This window comes from Hibiscus syriacus, unplaced genomic scaffold (genome assembly GCF_006381635.1).
Source record: "Hibiscus syriacus cultivar Baekdansim isolate YM2019G1 unplaced genomic scaffold, ASM638163v2 tig00110788_pilon, whole genome shotgun sequence".
Classification (NCBI taxonomy): Eukaryota; Viridiplantae; Streptophyta; class Magnoliopsida; order Malvales; family Malvaceae; genus Hibiscus; species Hibiscus syriacus.
Genome location: NW_024062863.1, coordinates 1,824,056 through 1,847,355, shown reverse-complemented (window position 1 = coordinate 1,847,355; position 23,300 = coordinate 1,824,056). Strand labels below are relative to the sequence as shown.

Sequence of the window (23,300 nt, the reverse complement as noted above, 5' to 3'; positions counted from 1 at the left end):
TTTAAATAGGTCAAAAAAGTCAAGCTCCTCTTCGCTTTTGTTCTACTTCTATCTTTTTATAAGATAAAACTATCATTATGTCTTTTTAATTAATCTTTTATTTTCTCAACTTTTATAAGATAAAACTATTATTATGGCTTTTTACTGGTAATACTTCTATCTTTCTATTAAATTTAATAATCATTTAAAAAAACTGTAATCATTTTATAATATTTAAAAACTTATTAATCAAAATCATTTTAATATATAATTTAGTAATTATTTTATGATTTGACTCAAAAATAATGTACATGTATCTTCAGTAATTTTGGATGGCGTAAATTTTCGATATAAGAACAATAAGTAGTTGGATTAGTCAAGGGATTTTGTTATTTCAACCAGATTTTATTATAAAAATATTGACGCGACAATAAAAAAATAATTTATGAAAATGTTGTTCTATAACAATTAGTAATGGAGTTTTGTTGGATTTTCTTTAATTAAAGTGGTTTGTTGGTTATTGGTTTATATTATAATATATAAAAATAATAATAAGAAAAAAAGCATTAATAAACCCAGCATTTTGCTGTGTTACATAAGCAAATTATATACGTTGTAATTTCAAAAAATTCTATATATTAAAATATTAATATACATTTTGTTGCATGCAAATGAAATTATTTTAATATAATAAACTCAAAAAGGAAATGAGAATTCTCTTTTTATAATTTAAATCTGGACCCGTTTTCCCAACGTATTTGAAGAAGATTCATTTAATTTATTTTATTAATGATAATGGTGCACTAATTTTTCTTCATTATAGCTGGACTTCAATCATTTGGAGGGGGAAAAGACTCATTCCAAAGGGTACTTTTGTGTGATTTTGGATAAGATAAATTGAAATTAAAATAGATGAAAATTCAATCGATGTAATATTTATTATAGAAAAAACAACTAATATTATTTTTATAATAACCATACAAGAAGAAGGAAGAAATGGATGAATCGACTTGGTCCTACTGCTTATAATCTTCGATTTAAAAAATTTCTTCTTCTTTTTTCAAGGAAGACCGAGTCGGGGGGGGGGGGGACAGTGAGCAGGAGTGTTCAAGACCGAGTCGCACTCCACTTTGGGAGAGTACCGGTTAGGCAAGGTCAACGGTCAGACTTTCAAGTGGCCTTTGGCTCTGCTCTTCTAGGACGCGTCGCCCTTTCTGCTTCCCCTCAAGTTTGACTCTTTGATGATGCAAATGTGCCATAAGCAGCCCTCAATATACCCAAAAAAAAAGTGTGTATATATATATATTATCAATTATTTACATATTTATATCATTTTTATTGTTATTTTATTTTATTTTTATATAAAATTTAATTTTTAACATTTAATAGTAAAATGAAGCTAATAAATTGAAGATCATAAAATTAAACATATTTAAAATTTTAGATATAGAGAGATAATTCGAATTTTAAAATTTATTATTAAATATTTATTTTTCTATGTTGCTCTATCAGTATCTCAGAAACGGACAAAAGGGTGCAGCCAAAATAGTATGGATAAAATGCACAAAAGGTACTTAATTATAATCAAATGACTATTTTGGTCATTAAATTAAAAGTTATTAAATAATCATTAAATTTATTAAATTTTTGAAAAATGATCATTGCATTATATTAAACTGATACAAGGTAGTTATTAAATTTATCAAAATTTTACATGTATTATAATATTGCAGTGGCCGTTTGATTATATTTTGATAAAATTAATGACTATTTTATAAATTTTAAAACTAGTGTTTTAACTGTTTTAAGTGATGTTTAGTGTAGTTGATCCTTATGATATTGACTAACACGTTCAGGAATCTGGTTTCTGGATGCCATCATCAAAAGCCTATTAAAAGACAAACAATATTAATCTGGGATACTACTGGATACGAGGAAGATCGCTGGAATATGACATAGTTTCCCCCAAGACAAAGCTGAAGACCGGAGATGCAAGAAACAGTCATAGTTGCTTCCAAATTGAGCTAAAAACTCTAAACAAACAAAAAAGAGACTGATTCCAAAGGTCGAGAAAATGAGATTAGTGGTAGGCAGCTATGAACTGCCGACATGTTTGGGGCAGAGGAAAATCCTCGTCTTGAATTTAACTCAACTAAAACTAGTCATGGCTTGCCGACATCTTCGGTGGAACACACGTCTTAGGAGTATTGCCCAATGTTAGAAACTACCGAAAGCCCTACTACCTCTCCTACTTAACCATGGCTTATCTGGAGTATAATCACTTTTTTTTGTTAGTGGTTTGCAAGAATCTTGTTATCTCACATTTTGCAGGTGTAATTATTTAAATTCAAAATTTTTAAAAAAAATATATTCTTTTATTATCAAGACCGTTTAATAAGTTCGAGATTAAATAATTATTTTTTTTAAAAAAATCCGAGTCTTGACAGCTAACCCATATAACATGGGGAGCTTATATGCCACATATAATCAAATATAGCCCATTTGATATTTTATCTTATTCTCTTCATTGATTCGATCGTTTAAGAATAAAAAATAAAGTTCAGCCTTTTTCACGCAAAGAACATATACAAAGCTCAACCAAATTGATTGGTTTATGTTTATTGATGTTGGAAGGACCTAAAATTGTCAGAATTTGATAAAAAAAATATAGAGTATTAATAGAGAAATAAATGTTTAAATTATAAATTTTTATTTTATTTTATAATTAAAATAATTATTTAATGTTTTATTCTATAATTATTTTTAAATTATCTGTAAAAAAAATATCATTATATTCAATTGATAAGTTACCTAAATCTTATAAGTTTTTGAGTAAAGTACATAAATGATCCCCGATTATAAGATGATACTTTGTTGAGGACTATTAAAAGTTACAAAATGACCCTTTAATTATAGGATGTTGTTTTGTTGAGTCTTCTGACTATTAAATGTTACAAAAATGATTATCCGACTATTTATATGTTTTAAAATTGTCTTTTTCCGTTGAAAAATTGACAGTTATCTGAGTTAGACATTAACATGTTGACTAAGATATGATAAAATCATATTTTAATAATGCATACCGGGACTGTCATTACTTTCAAGCACTGACTCAATAGTACAATCTTTCAAGTACTAACTCGACAGTATAATGTAAACGGCGAGTCAATACATAAAATACATCTAAAATGGTTATAGGATAAGATTTTATCATATCTCAATCAATAGGTTAATGTCCAGCTCAAAAAACTGCTCGTTTTTTAATAAAAAATGAAAAGTTTGAAACATATGGATAGTCGAGTGATAATTTTGTAACTTTTAATAGTCGGATGACTCAACAAAACATCTTATAATTAAGTGATCATTTTATAATTTTTAATAATCGAAAACTCAACAAAACAATATCATATAATCGAGAGATCATTTGTATTACGAAAAACCATTTTTGAGAGCTAGAATCATAATTTTAAATATATATATATCAAGAAACAATAAAATTCATACAATCATCTCACTTCCTATGCAACAATAAAACTAATCACAAGATTCAATTCTATATAAAGAATTTTATCGACATAATTAATTCTTTTTTTTTACTAGAAATTTCCAGGTTGCCTTTATTCAATCCTAAAAGACAAATAACATAAAGTAGTCTTAAAAGCAAAAATAATAAAGACAACTTAAAAACGCAGTAAACTAAAATGGCAACCGGTTAAAAAAACTTCTCCTATCCAAAAGCTTCATACCAAGTAAAAAATAGAAGAAGATCGTGGAGAAGAAGTGATTCCAGAAAGATAGAGCCTTATCACCAAAACAAATTCTGGAAAAATTAGGGAGGTTCAAACCCTCTTTTATCTGAAGCCACCCATCGTGCTACTTTTGGAGGAGTTTCTTCTACCCAGTAGCGTTCATACACCCCATTCGAGATATCTCGCGCCAACTCGTGGGCCAGCTGATTACCTGCTCTTGGAGACCATCGGAAATGACATGCATTGAGGGATTTTGCAATTTCCTTTGATTCCCATATAAGTGCACTAATAACTGAAGAATCTTAGCTTTTAGATTGTAGCTTCTTGAGTACTGAATGACAGTCTCCTTCTAGGATAATAGAACTAAGACCCAAATTGGCGGCAAACTCAACAGCGTGAAGGGCCGCCCATGCTTCGGCCACGAAAGACGAGTTCACATTGTAAGCCTTCCTTCCACATGCACCCATTACATCTCCCTCGGAATTTCGAACCACGATGCCTGACCATGATTCCTTTTCTGAAGAACAGAACTTTGTATCAAAATGTACTTTCAACAAATTCTCGGCAGGTGGGATCCAATTAACAATCCTCGAAACGCTTCTTTTTTCACGTCCTACCATATATGTTAACCTTAGGAGCATAACAGTTGAGTCGAAAGCCACTCAAATGGTCATTATGGGCAGCCCAGCAAAATGGTAGAAAGACCTTCACTGCAAAAAAGAAAGACACGGGATCAGAGGATTGCCCCGCCGAATCCCCCGCGAGGGTTGAAAACGGTGACCAATTTCACCATTAAGGACCACAGAATAGGAAACTGTAGAAAGGCACCGAGCGATTATTGAAATCCAACCAGCATTGAAGCCCATTTTTTCCATAACAGTGAGCACGAAATATCATTCCACCCCTGTCGTATGCCTTGCTCACCCAAAATGTCAGCAGCAGTGACGGATACACTAAGCTCCCATTATTTTAAAAAAATGGTTAAATTTAACTTAATGTGTAAAAAAAAAAAGAAAAAAATTACAAAATTTGTATACTCATTATTTTTAAAAAAAGAAAATTGAAATTTTAAACTCTTACTCTTAAATTTATGGATTAGTCATTGGTAAGCAGTAGAGGCCATTTCTATTAGAGTTTCTAGTCTCCTATGCAAGTCCTTAGTTGTAACTTTCCTAGCAGACCGTAGTTTCCGAAACCATGAATCAAGGCCTGTACTAACTGTTCTCAAATGTTTTGGAATTAAACCAACCGAATAATTCCAGAGCCGTCTAATTTCAAGCTCACACGAGTCTTCAACCAACTATGCCGCTTCGAATTTGAAATGCCATTTTCGCCTTTCTTCATGAAGAATTCTCGTATTAAGCAAAAGAGGACATCAGACATGGAGTGCAGCTCATGAGTTAAAGTGAAATGGGGAAAAGTATCCCACCAATTTTCGTTAGCTACCCCTCTATCGAGTCTCTCTCGGATATTTGTGCTTGCAAAATTATCCTTCTCCCAAGTGTACCATCTGCCTGTATAGCCAAGATCAATATGATTACAATCATCTAAGGCCTGTCGAAACTCATCCATTTGTCGTCGATTGCGAATACGACCACCAGACTTCTCAACAGAAAAGAGAATTTCATTGAAATCCCCGATGACTATCCAGGGATTATTAGGAGTATCATTAAGTTGTCTCAACAAATTCCATGATAAAATCCGACACTGTTCTTCAGGCTCGCCATAGAAACCAGTGCAACGCCACATTTTCCCACGAGTCCATAGAAAAGTTCACATCAATATGTTTATCAGAATAGGATCTAAGTGTAACATCACAATCCTAGAACCAAGCAAGACATAGACCCTCACTGCGCCTTCTAGAACCAACTTCAAAATCGTTCACAAAACCACAACTCCTTCGAAACTTCACCATCTCAGTAGTCTGCAATTTTGTTTCCATTAGAAAAATTAAACGGGTACACATCTCTCAGTGTGTGCCGGAACGTCGCTTTGCCCGAGACTTCCCCAAACCTCAGACATTCCAACTTAAAAGTTTCATTGTAAAAGGAAGGCCTGCACATTCAGGCCGGCCGATGAAGATGATGGCGGGACACCCGAAGATTCCCTTAAAGCATCAGTCGAATCCATTCTATTAGAAACTTCTAATGCTCTGGCAGTTGCACTCTCAACTCTTTTTTTCCATCTGGTTGATCAATTGGGTTTTTCTCTTCATTAAAGCCCATTTGGATGTCCATATTATCAATTGGGTTACTATCTAAAAAGCCTGTTGACTTTGAAAATTGGAAATTTCCTTGTGCCTCCCGTGCATTTTGGGGTCCACAAATTGAGGAATTTGCTGCCTTATTCTTTCCTATTGTCCTCCATTAGAATCCCAAAAATTAGGGGGCATGAAACCCAGATCCCCGCGTAGCCATTTGTTTGTCGGAATTGGTTTCTGACCAGTATCCCTGAGAGAGATGTCCAATTGAAAAACTATATCCTTTGGATCCAGTGTTAGACGAACAGGACAAAGACCCTCCCCATGGCCAAGTTTGCCGCATAAGAAACAAAGCAATTTGATTCGTTCATATTGAAACCGAACAAATACCTAATTTCCATTCTGTTCTGCAACTTTCTTCTTTATTTTCAACGATAGACGAGAAACAAACCGGACCCTAATCCTCATGATTCGTTTATATCCGAGAGAAATTGCTTTTTGTATCATACCCGAGGAACACTCCAATGAAATTTCCCAATGATTTGGCTACTGGTTCAGACATAAATCCAAAGGGAAAATCATGAACTTGAGCCCATATATTCAGAAAATATAACGGGACTATAGATGGATCCTCTCCTTCCTGTAGTCTATGAAGTATGAGGAGATGACCGTTAAAATTTCAAGGCCCACCATCTGCAATTCTATCCACATCCGAGACATGGTAAAGTCGGAAAAAGAATCTACCATCTCCTAGATCCGAGATTGAAATACCCCCAATGGGGCGCTACACACTTGATAATGTCGATCTCATCGACTCAAAACACTATTGGTCAGAAAAGTTCCAACGAAGCAAAATTTCTCCTCGACCTGCAAAATTTCTTCTTCCTCGTCATCAATTGCTAGAATGGTCAGGTTGTTCACTACGTCAGCCATTGAAGACTTGTAAAGAGAGAACACTAAGATACTTAGAAAGGACGTGCCAAAAGGAAGATACGTGCTAAAAAGCAGAGACTTGATAATAAGCAGAGAGAGGTGTACAAATCTTGTACTCTACATCTTATAGCCTCCTTAATACATTGGATAATAGCAGTTTTCAGCAAAATTTTTTGTTAAAAAATTTATAGATTTTTCTTCCTCCACACTTGATAAATAAAAGAATTCAATGTACAATCACAAGAAAGGACTTGCCCTTAAGTCGATTAACTGCCCATGCAAGCTCTCAAATCCAGCCCCTCACTCCTCGCTGTAAATGACATGCATGTAGCACAACATACCATGTAATTTTGGAAAAAGGGCAATCAAAAAAGATATAATCTATGGACTCCTACTTACTATCACAAAACAGTGAAACACACAACCAACATCCGCATTACCTCCAAAAGAGAGTAATATGTTCTTTATAGACAATCTATTTAAATTTGTTATCCAAAAGATAAATATATCTTTTGAATTATGAGATGAATGTTATATCAATTTATGCGACACAACCATATACCTCCTCTGCCTAACAACATCTCATTTTTTTTTTCAAAAGTGAGATTTAGACATAAGAAATCCAAATTCATAGTAACGTCCTTCGGTTTTAGCAATCTTCTCCAAGAGATCATGATTTTATATTCATATAAATGAGTTTTTATAATCGAAATATTTTTAGACAAAATTTTAAGATTTGGGATTTCTCAATTGTAAAAATATAAAATTAAAAGTATAAATATATGGAGAATAGAGGGATCTTCAAAATGAAAATGCTTGAAATTTAAGATTGTTTAATTTTTCCAAAAAATAATCAATTTTTGAATTCACTTCTTTATGTTTTTTATTTCCCTAAAGAATAAAAAAAGAAAAAGAAAGAAGATGACTGAATATCATATGTTACAAAAAATATTAACAGAAACTTGAAAATAAAAATGAAATAAAGCGTTAATCACCTAGTTTGACAAGAAGGAAAAGAAACATTTAAACACTAAAATAAGATATATTCCATAATTTAAATTTTTATTTTTATATTGAGTTTCTCTCTCTCATGGATAATTGCATAAATTAAAAGGATTAAGTCTCATGTTAATAGCAAAAAAGAAGTTGAAAGGATGAAAATATCGAAATTAATACCCAAAATGATTATGTAGAATCATAACAAAATACTGTAAAACAAACACCTAAAACCCAAAACTGATACTTAATCCACTAACTGTAGTTAAATTATTCTCAGAAATTATCATCCATTGGTAACACGTTCAATCTATCCTCCCCACTTCCTCAATATGGCCATCTGACTTTTCATTATTTTCAGCATTCATACTATCATCGTCGGAACTTGTGAGGGGACCTTGTGGAGAATCAGATTGCGATTGCATGAGCTCAATGCCCTGTTTTAGTGCAGCAGAACCCTCAAGTTTTCGGACATGAAGCCTGTGTTTCTGCAAAATTCACAAATAAAATCAGCAATCAAAAAAGAGATGAGAGGATAACACAAGCCAAAACACTAACCTGCAAATGGCTTTTCACTTCATCATTAGTGAGACCATCAACTCGCATAAGTTGTTTAATCTGCTTAGGCGTTGCCGCTGTGAAACAAAGACATAATTCCATGAAATTCTGATCTAAAAGCTTCGCTCTTTCAATTAAAATTGAAAAATCTAACCTTGAGAACCTCCAAGCTCCTCAAGTGCCAAGACAAATCGTCTATGAAGGTCGGGCGACCAATATTGCCTGGGTTTCCTCGAATTCTGCTGCTGTTGTGAACTTGTCTGAATATTAAATAGGGGGTTTTCAGGTGTTATGGAAGAGCTAGAAGCAATTGTGCAGCCGCCATTGCTCTTCACGATTGGATTAGCATTAGCCAAATCAAAACCGGGATTCATAAGAAGCAGTTCTGGAATTATGTTTGGTTTCTTCTTCTTGTGATCAGCGTTGTCGAAGTCAGAGTTACTGAGTTGAAGTAAACTCGGACAGTTTTTCTTGTCACCGCCATCATTTTTCTCCGATGGCAGCCCTTCATCCATTCCTTTACACTGCATTTCTTCAACCTTCAATCTCTCAATCCCTAAAACCCCAAGAAAAATCAAATTAAATCCAACAAAAAATGGAAAAAATGATTAAAAAGGTATATAAAAAGGTTAAAAAAATACCATCTTTCAAGAGAAGCATGCAAAGGGGAAGTTCACGTTTAAAACCATCGATTTTCTTCATCTCGCCTTCCAATCTTTGAACAAAATCACTGATCTTCGATGATCTCTGGAACCCATCTTCTATCTTGGAAACTTCTTCGACAAACTCGGATATGGTTTTTGGAACATAGACAGAACTCAAACCCAAGCTCAACTCCATTGTCTTTTCTCTAATATTCAAGATTCGCTGCCAGTTTCTCGAACGGGTTGTCGCATAATTTTTCATTAGTTTATATAATGATCCGGTAACTCTGTGAAGTAACTCGTCATGTATTGGATCAAAAACATTTTTATATTACGTGCAGACCACGCGCAGGGGAATATTGGAAAAACTGTCATTTTAATTTTTCTATTCAATTTTTTTTATTTAACCTATTGGACCCTTCAGATGAGATTAATGTGTACATATTTTTGGGTATGTATGATTGGATAAAGTAAAAATATATGTTCGTCAAAATTATATCGAGTTTAATTGAAAATTAAGAAGAGGTAAAATTAAAAATAATGAGTCATTATGAATAATTAAAAAAATAATAATTTAATGGATTAAATCAAATTTTGAGATTTTCTAATAACTTTTTATTATATTTTTGAAATTTTATTTAATCATTTTTGAATTAATAGTTTAATTGGTAAAATGAAGAATTGATAGTGTATTGGTTCGACGACTGACGTAATTTTTATAACATTAAAGAAAAAATAACATAAAAATAAAATAAAAAATAGTTGACCTACTATTTGAATTAGACTTTTTTCGGTCAAATTAAATCAAATTATGAATAACTTTTTTTAAATTTGATTTTAATCTATGTTTTAAAACTTATTAAATTATACATTTAAACGCGCTTAAAGCGTGTTCGAATGTATAATTTTTAAATTGTTATAACAATATTCTTAATTGAGCTTATTCACACGAAATATGATTATATTTGGTATGGCAAGTGTTTTAGATTTTTTTTTCTTATACAAGGAATCTGGCCTAAAAAACAATTTATTACCAATTATACTCAGCGGGTAAAAAATTATTCGAATCGGATGAATCTCAACCTAATCATATAGGGTTAGAGAGTTTTTTTTTATATAGAAAAATAAAATGAATTAGAAGTTTATTTTAGAAAGGATAGGATCAAAAATGAATTTGAGACTATCAAAAATACATTATGTCTTGTTATCATTCCTAATGTCAACAACATTATATAATCAAAATTATAATTACTCTAAAATTAAATCGGCATGGCATATTTTGAAGAAAAAATGACATGTATGAAAGTATACATTATGTCATCGTGTTTGGCCATGGCATATATATATATATATATATATATATATATATATATAAATTTTATGAATTTAAATTTTTTAAAGAAAATATATAAATATTTTCTAACTTATTAAAAAAACAAATATATAATAAGGATAATTTGGTTAAATATACATTCTAATAATCTTTTATTCCTTTAACCAAACACGGTAATCTTACATTCCTGTTAAACCAACCAAACACAAAATACAATATTCTCAGTAATCATATTCCCTGGTAATCTTACATTTCCACTCGTAATTTTACATTTTCACTGACAATCTTACATTCCGTAAACCAAACGCACCTTAAGGAATCGTGATAAAATGTTAATAGAACGAGTTCGTTGCCTTCTCTTTTTCATTTTGAATTTCTTTTTCGTGATTCCTTACATTAACAATTGACATGTGTCAAAGACACAAGTTTATTTAAGGGTAAAGTTAATAAATGATTTCCCCACATTCTAAATGAGATGTAATAAAATCATATTTTAATATTATCTAGTGGTACGACCATTGCTTGCAAACATGGGCTTTACGACATAATGTTTCAAATACTTGCTGGACGATTTAATGTAAACAAAGAGTCGATCTACAAAATACAACTCAAATAATTATGATATAAGCTTTTATCATATCCAAACCAATATGTTAATTTATAGGCAAGACAACTTCCAATTTTTAACAGAAAATAACGAGTTTGTAATATATGAATAGTCAAGTGACAATTTTGTAACTTTTAATAGTTGGAGGACTCAAAAAAGAATCATCCTATAATCGAAAAACTATTTTATAATTTTTAATAGTCTGGAGACTCAACAAAACAACACTCTGATCATGACCATTTGTATAAGAGAAAATAACCTCAGTGACCAAAAATCCCATATAATATACGATTTTAACCAACTTTTTCCGGATTTGCCAAAATGACCAACAAAATCGCAATGCGATCGCTAATTCGCAACGCGATCTCCATTATCGCAAATTCGCGTTGCATTTTCGCAATGCTATAGTTGAAAATCGCGTTGCGACGGTCTACAGTATCGTTGCGATTTTCCCAATTCGCGATGCGAATAAGTAAATCGCAACGCGAATTGGGAAAATCGCAATGCGAATAAGTAAATCGCAACGCGAATTGGGAAAATCGCAATGCGATACTTACTATCGCAATGCGATAATACAAAATCGTAACGAGATACTTACTTTCGCAACGCGATACTGACTTTCGCAACGCGATTTACATAGCGCCATTCGTATTAACGCGTATTTTTTTTTTCAAATTCCAAACACGTATTTTTTCTTAATAAATCGGAAAATGAACCGTCCACAGTAATCGCAACTCATAACCTCAAACCCAAAAACATAACACTCAGTCCCATCTCCATCTCTCACTCTCTACGGCGAAATCCGTACCCATCTCCGAAGATTTCCGTCCCCATCGCCGGCGAAATCCCTCACAACCATTCACATTCAAAAATCCCTCACAATCATTCAGAAATGGAAAATCAACCTCCGAGGGTTAGTTTTTTTTATTTTTATTTTGAAATTTTTGCATTATTTTAGGTTTTTCATATTGAGATTGATGATAAGTTTACTGGTAATTTCAATAATAGATTAACCATTTCACTTAGATTTCTTATTAAATTCATTCGATTGCTGCCAATACTGCCAATACTGCCAATACTTGGCCAGGATACTAATGGCGCTTTGAAAATCGCATTGCGATTATGTAAATCGCGTTGCGAAAGTCAGTATCGCGTTGCGAAAGTAAGTATCTCGTTGCGATTTTGTATTATCGCATTGCGATAGTAAGTATCGCATTGCGATTTTCCCAATTTGCGTTGCGATTTACTTATTCGCATTGCGAATTGGGAAAATCGCAACGATATTGTAGACCATCGCAACGCGATTTTCAACTATCGCATTGCGAAAATACAACGCGAATTTGCGATAATGGAGATCGCGTTGCGAATTAGCGATCGCATTGCGATTTTGTTGGTCATTTTGGCAAATCCGGAAAAAATTGGTTAAAATCGTATATTATATGAAATTTTTGGTCACTGAGGTTATTTTCTCTTTGTATAATTCATCCTTTTCCGCATTATGGGAGTTAAATAAAACCGTTAACGTGGACTTTTTGGAAGATAATTCTTGATAAACTACTTATTGGATCATTTATATTTTTATTTTGGCCACTCCAATCATATATATATATATATTAAAAAAATCATAGTTAATGTTATATCTCGTTTTAGGTTTAATCATCGACCGTTAGGTTTGATTGTTTACTTATCGTAAATTATGATTTAACATGGTATAATAATAGTTTTAATCTGAGCAATTTACATATTCTATTAAATTGATCATAATTTGAAATAATCGAATAAATTCTCAATATTAATTTTTTTATCAATATGGTTCTCCTTTTAATTTGAAAAAATTAATAATTTATTAATACTTTTTGAGAATATGTGTTTACTTTTAAAATTGTGAAAGCTTAGGGGCTTATTGTAGAGATGCCCCTTTTTTCTTTTTGTTTCAAAATTGTTGATCAACCTTGTTGCCGTTCACACTACCGCTCTTCGCAAATCGCAACATTTCCGTAACTCCACCTCCTTTATCAATCGGCTTTGGTCGTAATAAAATGAATTTTATTCCTACTAAATGAAGTGATACGAATTTCGTTTACATTATAGCAATAACATGTAGCGTTTCGATTTTCGCTTTTGGTATTGGATCAATCCGCTCTTCAAGATAACATGGATCGAGGATCCAAGGAACCAAACAACCCATGACCCATTGATCGGGCGGTGCGTCGGTGCTCGGTTCCCAATGCCCAAATTCTCCCCCTCATAATAATAACTAATTTCCATTTGCAGACAAGAGTGATTTTTCCCATGATTTTGTTTTGTTTTTTGACCAAAGGTTGCTCATTTCTTTGCTGATTCGTATTTAGTATCCATATGAATGAGTAAATCTTGTTAAATTTGGAGATGCAAAGCTGAAAAATTATGAAATAGAAATACCACTTTGGTTTAGGTATGCATGTGAGGTTGATGATATGTATTTATAATTCATGCAACCAACCATTATTATCCAATGCCATTGTTTTTTTTTTCCTCTAATTTTTTAATATATGCGTAAAAGGCTAGGTTAGAAAGATTCCCTCATGAACTGTTTTTCTACAAATTAATTCAAAGCAAGATTCCATTTTCATTAATAATGAACATAACATATGTTGTGATAGAAGGAAGTTGATTGGATTACCAGTTTCCAGTAAAATAATAAATGGGAAGAACAAGTACAAGTGATCAACATCCAAACTATCTTCTTCCCCAACCGATTCTAATACTTGCTAAAGAATAAAGAAGAAGAAAAAGCGATAAAAAAAAGGTGAAAATAAACATAAGCTGGAAGCAATTATCATAACGTGGAGACGCGTTGCGCCGATTATTAGTTTAAAAGCAAGCTCGGTACTTTACTTTAAATAGTCCACCGCCAATCCACTCGACCAAGATCTGGTGTTTAGCTACATTTATTCTTTGAATCGTGACTTGAAAGTAGCTCACTTTCCAGGGGAGTTTCTTAACTAGGTAGGTTTCTCTCTTTCAGCCAACAATGGCGATATCTTTGGGTGTTTGTAGTTTTGCTTAACTAACAGTTATTTAATTTCAGGGTACAAAAAGAGAAAAAAAATGGGGAAATCAGTGATTCTCCATCTGGTTTTTGTTGTTTTGGCTGTTTTTAGTGTGTGCTTAGTGAATGCCGAAGACCCTTACTTGTTTTTCACTTGGACTGTTACTTATGGTACTCGTTCTATCCTTGGAGTTCCCCAGCAGGTTGGTCTGAGATTGGTTATTATTATTATTAGTGTTGAAAACAATGTGCTTTTGATTTCTGGGTTTCTAAAGTTCTGATATTTTGTTCTTGTGATTCTTGTGTAAGGTTATACTTATCAATGATCAGTTCCCTGGACCAGGGCTTGATGTAGTGACTAATAATAACATTATCTTGAATCTCATTAACAAGCTTGACCAGCCTTTCTTGTTGACATGGTAAGGCGTTGCTTCTTTTCATTGAGTTCTTAAGTTTCTTGCTGATTCATAAATCTGGGAAAATCAAGATTTGTGTTTTACTTTAAATTTGGCCATTGTTTTTTTTCCCTTGCTGATTCATGAGGGAAATCACAACAGGAATGGGGTGAAGCAAAGGAAGAATTCATGGCAGGATGGAGTATTGGGAACCAATTGCCCTATCCCTCCAAACTCAAACTATACATACAAATTCCAGGCCAAGGATCAGATTGGATCCTACAATTATTTCCCATCAACATTGATGCATAGAGCTGCCGGGGGATTCGGAGCACTCAATATAATACATAGAAGTGTGATCCCTATCCCTTATGCTAACCCTGATGGAGATTTCACTTTACTTGTTGGTGACTGGTTCAAGACCAACCATAAGGTTAGTCTCTGTCTTCACAATTAAGTTACCAACCCCTTATTTTTTTCTTTTTGCAATGCCAAATGTATGTTATACTATATGAGAATCTCAGTAGCCAGTTTTCTACATCTATGTTAGTTGAAGTCAAGTGTAAGTGTTCGACATGAAAATATGTTTTAACTAGCTTTTCAAACTCTCTTTAAAGATCTGATAGCCGGTTAAAGCATGTTTTCTTGATTTGCCAAGAAACTAATAATTTGTTCTTCATTTGCATTTAGACAAATCTTTGTGCTGCATTTTATAGTTGAGATCATAATGTTAAAATTGCATGAAAAGCTGGAAGCTAACTAGTTAGTTAAATGGCTGTTTCATATGAATACTAACAGGTTTCTGTGTTTACAAGAATGCGAACAAAAATAAAACTCCTGAAAGTGGCATTTTTTCTCGGAAAGGGTTGTTTTTATGAATAATTTACATTCTTACGCTTCTCTGTATAGATTCCTGCTATGCAAAATTCACCCATCATATATATTGCTTTCTGGTTTGCAGATAATGCAGCAATCTTTGGACGCAGGCAACCCTCTGCCCTTCCCTGATGGAGTCCTTATAAATGGCCAAACTCAATCAACCTTTACTGGGGATCAAGGTCATCAGTGACTTTTAAGTCATGTGGTCTCATCTTCGTTTTATCGTCAATGGAGTTTCGTCTCTTGTTTCATAACGTATTATTAATCCGTGCTATGAAATTCTGGTGTTTCAGGCAAAACTTACATGTTCAGGATCTCAAATGTTGGATTATCTACCTCACTCAATTTTAGGATCCAGGGTCATAAAATGAAGCTAGTTGAGGTCGGAGGATCTCATGTAATTCAGAACTTATATGATTATCTCGATATACATGTTGGTCAATCCGTAACCATCTTAGTGACCTTGGACCAGCCTCCAAAGGACTACTACATTGTAGCATCCACACGATTTACAGAAACTGTTCTCACTGCAACTGGAGTGTTGCACTACTCGAACTCGAATGCCCTAGTTTCCGGACCGATTCCAGCTGCTCCTGTAAACCAATTTGATTGGTCAATGGAGCAGGCGAGAACGTACAGGTACTAATCAATGGAGATCTTGATTCATTCTTCAAATCAGTTTAGACTAAAAAAGAAAATCTTATTTGATTCGTTTTCCTTCATTTTCTTGAAGGTGGAACTTGACGTCCAATGCAGCCAGGCATAATCCTCAGGGTTCATTCCATTATGGGCAGATAACACCTACTAAGACTTTTGTCTTGGCCAACTCGGCATCTTCAATAAACGGAAAGTTGCGTTATGCAGTGAATGGCGTCTCCTATATAAATCCCGATACACCTTTGAATCTTGCCGATCATTTTAACATTCCTGGAGATTTTAGCACGAATTCCATAAGTGCAGTTCCTTCAGGTCGTGCTGCAACTGTTGCTACCTCTGTTATGCCAACTTCTCTCCATGATTTAATCGAAGTCGTCTTTCAGAACAACGAAAACACCATACAAGCTTGGCATCTTGATGGTTATGATTTTTGGGTCGCTGGGTGAGTTACAATGCGCGCTTTGTTTGTTTCTTCGATTGTTCGCATTGCTGTATAGGTTCTAATTGTTCATATTACGATATACGTAGTTTTGGCTCCGGGCAGTGGTCGCCAGACAGTAGAAAGAGCTACAATCTAGTTGATGCTCTTACGAGACACTACTCAGGTAACCCACATCAAGTATCAAATACGAACCATTTCCGGTTTATCGATCACCGCTATGAGGTCATGCCTTCATATTGATTTCATTGTTTTTCGGCAGGTTTATCCAAATTCTTGGACCGCAGTTTTCGTCTCCTTGGACAACCAAGGTATGTGGAATGTGAGGTCTACATTGTGGGACAGGCAATATCTCGGACAACAATTTTACCTGAGAGTCTGGAATCCAGTCCGCAGCCTTGCTAACGAATATGACATTCCCTCTAACGTCCTACTCTGCGGCAAAGCTGTCGGACGTCTCCCATAGTTCGATTAAACTGATCGTTTTCCGGGCATGAGAGTTTGAGTGCGGACTGCGGAGAAATGCAGGTGACAGAAAAGAGGATCAAAATTGTTTTTTCATTTATATATCTTAGAAACATTAGATGAAATTACGCGATCCATTGGATTACTGTATTATTAGCTCCAAGAGCTTGAATTATGACATGAGAAAAATATAAATGTCCGGCAATCAGACATTTCTTCTACTCTAAAATACAGAAACCAAACAACCTAGTCCCAAAGACATGAGAAATGCTAAATCAAAACAGACATCAAACTAAAACGGAGTTTTAGTTGCTTTCATGAATAATTGTTGTTTGAAGGTAAATTTTAATTTAAAATGTTATTTTGTTTAATTTAAAAATTTTATATAATTAATAATAATTTCAATTATAATAAAGAATGTTAAATTTTTTAACTTAAATATTATAGGTTTATTAAAAAAAGGTCATACAATTATTAATAATTTCGATTACAATGAAAATATCTTGACGATAATTGAAATAGTTATGCAATTTACATAATTTATTATATAAGACATAATATTTTTATTTTTAACCTAAAATGTTATTAAATTTATTTTATAAAATTACGTTATTAATTAGTTTTTTTGTTTAAAAGAATTGTATATAAGCCGTTTGTAATGAGTGCTTAACAACCAAACTAACCATAGTTGACACTTAATTAAAAAATACCGCGGACTTGACTATCATAATTAATAAAAAATGGATAAAGTACACAAATTGTCCCCAATTATGGCATACTACTTCGTTGAGTACCCCGATTATTAAAAGTTATAAAATAATCTCCCAACTATATAGAGTTACTTTGTTGAGTTCTTTTTTTTATTAAAAAATGGCGAAAGGGTAACTTTTACCCCTGTAGTAGACTTAATTTATCATTTTCTACTCGTATCGTATTTTCGCATCAATATAGCCCTCAGAGTTGCTCAATTGCATCATTCTATACCTTACCCATCACTTAGAACCTTAAATTGAGGATTTTAAGCTAGAAATTAAGGTTATCAATTTATGGTTTTAAGTTAGGGGTAGGGTATAGAATGATGCAATAAAACAACTTTGAGAGCTAAATTGATGCAAAAATACGATAGGGACGAAAATGATAAATTGAGTCTACTACAGGGGCAAAAGTGACATTTAATCCTTAAAAAATAACAGTCTTTTGAGCTTGACGTTAACATGTTGATTGAGATATGATAGTCGTTTGAAACTATGAGATTAGATTTTATCATATCTTAGTCAGCATGTTAATGTCCAGCTCAAACTACCATTAATTTTTTAACGAAAAAAGACGATTTTGGAATATAATGAATAGTCGGGTGACCATTTTGTAACTTCTAATAGTTGAGGGACTCAAAAAAAATATCCTATAATCAAGGGACTATTTGTGTACTTTACCTTAAAAAAAAATCCAACAATCTCATGGTGTTAACAGGTTTGACTTGCGGTTAAATAAAGTCCTTTGCAGCAAACTACAAACTAATCAAACGAAGAAGAAGACAATGGCACACTTTGTTCTAATCCATGGTATGTCTCATGGGGCTTGGTGCTGGTATAAGATTGTCTCGCTGCTCAAATCAGCCGGTCATCGTGCCACTCCGTTGGATCTCGGTGCATGTGGCATCAACACGAAGCAGATCAGCGAGCTGGATTCCGTGTGGGATTATGCGCAGCCACTGATGGAATTCATGGCTTCTTTGCCTCAAGAGGAGAAGGTAATATTAGTGGGTCATAGTTTTGGTGGGGTTAGCATGTCTTTAGCCATGGAAAGCTTCCCTATGAAAGTACTGGCTGCTGTTTATATCACAGCTTTTATTCCCACCCATCGTTCTCCTATTGCAACTGCAGTAGCCGAGGTAAAAAAAAGTCATCACCATTTTGTATATTTTTTCATGTTAGTATCATTTTTTGTTTCGATTTTAAGCTTGGCCGAATGTTGGAGGAAGTTAGTGCCTGAAAAGGGTATCGGAGGAGCCGATCATGGATTATCAGCACACCTTCGATGATGGGTTTGAAAATCCCCCAACTCGTGCCTTATTTGGACCAAAATTCATTGAGGCAAAGGTGTATCAACTCTCACCCAAAGAGGTCGGTTGTTTCTTGTAAATGGTTAATCAAAGTGGTTTTTTTGGTGGGTGCTAAACTGCTAATGCCTCTGATGTTTTGTATAGGACATAGAATTAATGTTAACGTTGCAGAGACAAGGGAAGTGGTTCATCAAAGATTTGTCTGAGGAATCTTTGCTATCAGAAGAAAAATTCGGATCGATCGACCGGGTTTATGTAGTTTGCGAAGATGATTTGCTGATAAAATCAAGCTTGCAGAAATGGTACATCGAAAATAGTCCAACAGTTGACGTGAAATTCATAGCTGGTACAGATCATATGCCCATGTTTTCCAAGCCACACGAGGTCTGCAAATGTCTCCAGGAAGTTGCTGCCAAATACAATTGATTCAACCACAAACATTTCAGTCGCCCAACTTTGTAATTGATGAACAAATAAGTGTTCACAACTCCAGATTCGTCTGATTACCTCTTCCTATTATCTTTACAAGGTGGTTTTTATTGTGTACGATCCTTCTTTTATTTGACTAAGCAAACAAGTGTTCATCCCGAGTTGACCATACGTCTACATAATAAGAGATGAACCATAAATGGTTGATTTAATCACGGATGATTCCACGAGATAATGCTCTCGAGTTTTTTATTTCACGAGATAACGTTCTCTCAAGATTAATTGCTCAAATAGGGCGAATTGCACAGGTTGGCCAGCTTCAAAACGATCAAAAAAGGAATTAACGTCACATGAATTAACGTTGCATCGCATGAATTAACGTTGCATGGGACATGCACAACCCAAAACATAGGTCGCCATGCCCTCTGGGCGACCAAGGAGGTCGCCATGCACTCCGGGCGACCAAGGAGGTCGCCATGCACGCCAGGCGACATGGTAGGTCGCCATGCACGCCCCGCGACCTTGTCTTTGGCCCTACTCCCCGCTGCATGCTCGCCTGCTCCCCACTGCATGCTCGCCTTCTCCCGCTGCTCCATGCACCTTTATTCGTTGCATTATTGCAGCATAATTTTCGCTGCTTCATGCAGCAATTATTGCTGCAATCCACGAGAATCAACGACTCGTGATTCTTCAATTATTGGTGCAAGGCAGCCGACCCTTTAATATATAGGGGGATATGATATGGGATTAAGGAAGCATAAGAAAGAAATGGAGAAGAGTGTCGAGAGAAAGGAAAGGAATAAGAGCAAGAAGAAGAAAGGGAGTCTGGCAAGCAAACATCGAGGTAAATTTTCATTTTATTTAATTTAAATTAGTTTATTATTTTAAATTATTAGTTTGTTAGTTTAGGGTTAGAGTTAGTTTAGGGTTAGGGTAAAAAATTTACTTAATTAGTTAGTTTGTTAGTAGTTAGTTATATATAAAAATATGTAATTAGTTTGTGTTAGTTAAATAGTTAAGTTGCCATATGATTTGTTGAATTTATATTATATAAAATTTTTAGTTAATTAGTTTTTTAGTAGTGAATTATAATTAAAAAATCGTTTATTAGTTTAAGTTATATTAAAGAATAGTTTATTAGTTGTTTAAAGAAAATTCACGTTTAAGTTATATTTTAAAAAGTTTAGTTTGTTACTTTATAAGTTTATTATATTATAAGTTATTATATTAAATTTTTTTGTTGGGTTGTAAATTAGTTAGTTAGTTAGTTACTTAACATTAGATTATATTAAATGATTTTTTAAATATTATTGTTTAATTTTTTTACAGATTCATTTCAATGGCTGATCAAATTCCACTGCTGAGACTTGACAATGAACATATTTCAAGTCATTTGGGAATAATGGTGAATAAAATATTTGTTTAATGAATTATAATTAATAAATATTTGAATATTATTTTATGATTGTGATAAATTTTTTGAAATATTTAATTGCAGGAGGACGAGCAGCGAGTCATTCGTCTTCGGCTACATAAAGTGCCCAAGCCACACAGATTGATAGAAGAAAACTTGCAGGAGGCTGAGTTTTGGTATGTAACATTTGTGCGAGATGACAAGTTGGTCCCAGGTTTGATCAGTGCCTTGATTGAGCGTTGGAGACCAGAAACGCACACGTTTCATTTGCCGTGTGGCGAATGTACGATAACTCTGGAGGATGTGGCATTGCAACTCGGGGTCCAAACAAATGGGATGCCAGTGGTAATGTCACATGAGTTTAATAATGTGGCACAACTTTGTAGCTTGTTTCTTGGGAAAACGCCCGTACCACCAGAGTGTAAAGGGTGGCGTGTGAGGTTGTCATGGTTGAAGAATGAATTTCAGCTTCAACCAAATTGTTAAAAACATTTTTGATATTTCGATATAACAAATTAAGTTAAATGAATTTTAAGATTTTTACAAATGATTTTACAATTTATATTCGATTCAATTTATCGAATATCAAATTATTACTCCAAGTCTTTGAAGATCAATTTTTACTAAATGTGTAAAATTGTGATTTGTACTTAAACTATTTTTGAAACAATTTTCACAAAGTATTTTGAACCAAAATCAAGCCTTAAATCAATTTTTCAAAGGCATGCACCGATGCATCAATACCATGCATCGATGCATCAATGAATAAGTTGAAACATCGAATGCATTCCATGCACCGATGCACTCTCCATGCACCGATGCACTCTCCATGCATCGATGCACTCTGATTTAATTAAAACATCGAATGCATTTGATGCATCGATGCACAATCCATGCATCGATGCACCAGGCTATTTTTCAAACATCGAATGCACTTCATGCATCGATGCACTCTTAGTGCACCGATGCACTAGGAGTCCAACGGTCAAAATATTTGAAATTTTACACTGATGCACCGATGCATAATGGTCATGCATCGATGCATGAGACGCTCCCACCAAAAAAATTAATTGTTTTCACACAATAACGGCTCTATTGACTCCACTAATTATCACCAACATTCAGAATTGATTCAAGGAGTATTTAAGCAAGCTTAGAAGCCATTGATCAATAACAAGAAACATCAAGCAATTAGAATCAAGAGAGAATCAAAGAGAAAGCATCAAACCTCAAGTTTGAGCATTTCAAGCCTATTTTTCATTCAATATTCATTTTGCTTTCAAGAACACTTATTGTGCTCAATTGTATTTATTCTTGAGTGTTCTTTCTTTGTTCTAGAATTGTGCAAACATATTTGCCTCTTGAGGTTTTTCTTGTAAGTTTGCAAATTTGTATTTCTCTTTGAGAAAAGAGTGTTCTCAAGAATTGGGGTATATTCTTGAGGGAGTTGTAAGGTTATCTCTTTGGCCTCAAAAGAAAGAACAAATTAGTGAATTTGTTGGAAAATCCTTAGTGTGGATAGCTAAGGTAGTGGACGTAGACTTTGGTTGATAAAGTCGAACCACTCTAAATCGCTGTGTAATTTCTTTCAATTTTCTGCAAAAGCTTCCACCAAAATTTTTATTGCCAATTCACCCCCTCTTGGCCGATTCAGTCAATCGATTAACTCAACAATTGGTATCAGAGCCTAACTCATTTGAAGGTTTAATCGCCTCTTGAGTCGATTCGGGAAGAGTTATATCGATAATCAAAGTCATCAATGGCCTCCGCTTCAAACTTCGACTCTGGTCTCGACTCGATGCCCGTCAACAAGCCTCCTTTCTTCAATGGAGCTAACTATGCCTATTGTAAGAATATAATGATGTACTTCATTCAAGCAAGTGACATGGGAGCATGGAATGCTGTAGAAGAAGGATACATCAAACCTCTCACTCATCCAAGGTTGTGGAGTGAAGGAGAGACAAGAATGTTCCAGCTCAACTCCAAAGCCATCCATATCATTTTTTGTGCTCTTGGACCAGATGAATACGGAAGAGTTTCATCGTGTACAACCGCCAAAGAAATATGGGACAAACTTCAAGTCACTCATGAAGGTACCGATGAGGTAAAGAAATCTAAAATTAGTATTCTAACGCATAACTATGAAAATTTCAGGATGAAACCAAATGAAGATATCAAAGCTATGACGGATAGATTTTCAACGATTGTCAATGGTCTCAAATCATATGGAGAGATCATTTCAAATGAAAAGCTTGTGAGGAAGTTAGTCTACTCCCTCCCAAAATCGTGGCAATCAAAGAAAACGGCAATCATCGAGTCTAAGGACTTAACGTCCTTAACTCTTGAAGAGCTAATTGGGTCACTTCTCACTCATGAAATGATGCTCGAAGATGAGGTGGACCTCGACAAGATTGACGAGACACCAAAGGAGAAGGAGAAGAAGAAAAATATTGGAGTTGCTCTCAAATCCACAAAAGATGAGAGTGATTCGAATAACGATGACGATGACGAGGAAATGGCATTGTTTGCC

The 23,300-nt window shown here is 34.1% G+C and overlaps 3 protein-coding genes across 5 annotated transcripts; 2 read left to right on the top strand and 1 right to left on the bottom strand.

Annotated features, from left to right (window-relative positions):
- Positions 1-8,162: 8,162 nt before the first annotated feature.
- On the bottom strand, positions 8,163-9,279 carry LOC120140944 (transcription factor HHO5-like). The gene is made up of 4 exons (XM_039155926.1): positions 9,057-9,279; positions 8,570-8,971; positions 8,416-8,492; positions 8,163-8,345 (listed from the first exon to the last, which is right to left on the bottom strand). The coding sequence occupies exons 1-4, from the start codon at positions 9,253-9,255 to the stop codon at positions 8,163-8,165; spliced, it is 861 nt and encodes a 286-aa protein (XP_039011857.1). The 5' UTR covers positions 9,256-9,279.
- A 4,604-nt stretch (positions 9,280-13,883) lies between these two features.
- Positions 13,884-17,028, top strand: LOC120140621 (L-ascorbate oxidase homolog). Of its 3 annotated transcripts, none has more exons than XM_039155587.1 (9): positions 13,884-13,987; positions 14,070-14,233; positions 14,340-14,449; positions 14,588-14,858; positions 15,387-15,483; positions 15,598-15,943; positions 16,038-16,403; positions 16,490-16,566; positions 16,663-17,028. In XM_039155587.1, the coding sequence occupies exons 2-9, from the start codon at positions 14,090-14,092 to the stop codon at positions 16,803-16,805; spliced, it is 1,554 nt and encodes a 517-aa protein (XP_039011518.1). In that variant the 5' UTR covers positions 13,884-13,987; positions 14,070-14,089; the 3' UTR covers positions 16,806-17,028. The 3 variants fall into 3 exon arrangements, with proteins under 3 accessions (XP_039011518.1, XP_039011519.1, XP_039011520.1); XM_039155588.1 differs by having other exon boundaries at positions 13,951-13,991; XM_039155589.1 differs by lacking the exon at positions 13,884-13,987 and having other exon boundaries at positions 14,072-14,233; positions 16,490-16,580.
- Positions 17,029-18,384: 1,356 nt separating this feature from the next.
- Positions 18,385-19,502, top strand: LOC120140580 (methylesterase 10-like). The gene is made up of 4 exons (XM_039155546.1): positions 18,385-18,756; positions 18,851-18,988; positions 19,072-19,404; positions 19,457-19,502. The coding sequence occupies exons 1-3, from the start codon at positions 18,403-18,405 to the stop codon at positions 19,351-19,353; spliced, it is 774 nt and encodes a 257-aa protein (XP_039011477.1). The 5' UTR covers positions 18,385-18,402; the 3' UTR covers positions 19,354-19,404; positions 19,457-19,502.
- Positions 19,503-23,300: the final 3,798 nt, after the last annotated feature.

Bases quoted from the DNA above. Each gene is read 5' to 3' on its own strand.
- LOC120140944 (XM_039155926.1), bottom strand. From the start codon at position 9,255: ATGGAGTTGAGCTTGGGTTTGAGTTCTGTCTATGTTCCAAAAACCATA. The intron at 8,493-8,569 runs GTTAGATTTTTC...TTTGTTTCACAG, and splicing joins GGAGCTTGGAGGTTCTCAAG to CGGCAACGCCTAAGCAGATT. The intron at 8,346-8,415 runs GTTAGTGTTTTG...TGAATTTTGCAG, and splicing joins AAGTGAAAAGCCATTTGCAG to AAACACAGGCTTCATGTCCG.
- LOC120140621 (XM_039155589.1), top strand. From the start codon at position 14,090: ATGGGGAAATCAGTGATTCTCCATCTGGTTTTTGTTGTTTTGGCTGTT. The intron at 14,234-14,339 runs GTTGGTCTGAGA...TTCTTGTGTAAG, and splicing joins TCCTTGGAGTTCCCCAGCAG to GTTATACTTATCAATGATCA. The intron at 15,484-15,597 runs GTCATCAGTGAC...CTGGTGTTTCAG, and splicing joins AACCTTTACTGGGGATCAAG to GCAAAACTTACATGTTCAGG.
- LOC120140580 (XM_039155546.1), top strand. From the start codon at position 18,403: ATGGCACACTTTGTTCTAATCCATGGTATGTCTCATGGGGCTTGGTGC. The intron at 18,757-18,850 runs GTAAAAAAAAGT...GGAGGAAGTTAG, and splicing joins TTGCAACTGCAGTAGCCGAG to TGCCTGAAAAGGGTATCGGA. The intron at 18,989-19,071 runs GTCGGTTGTTTC...TGTTTTGTATAG, and splicing joins ATCAACTCTCACCCAAAGAG to GACATAGAATTAATGTTAAC.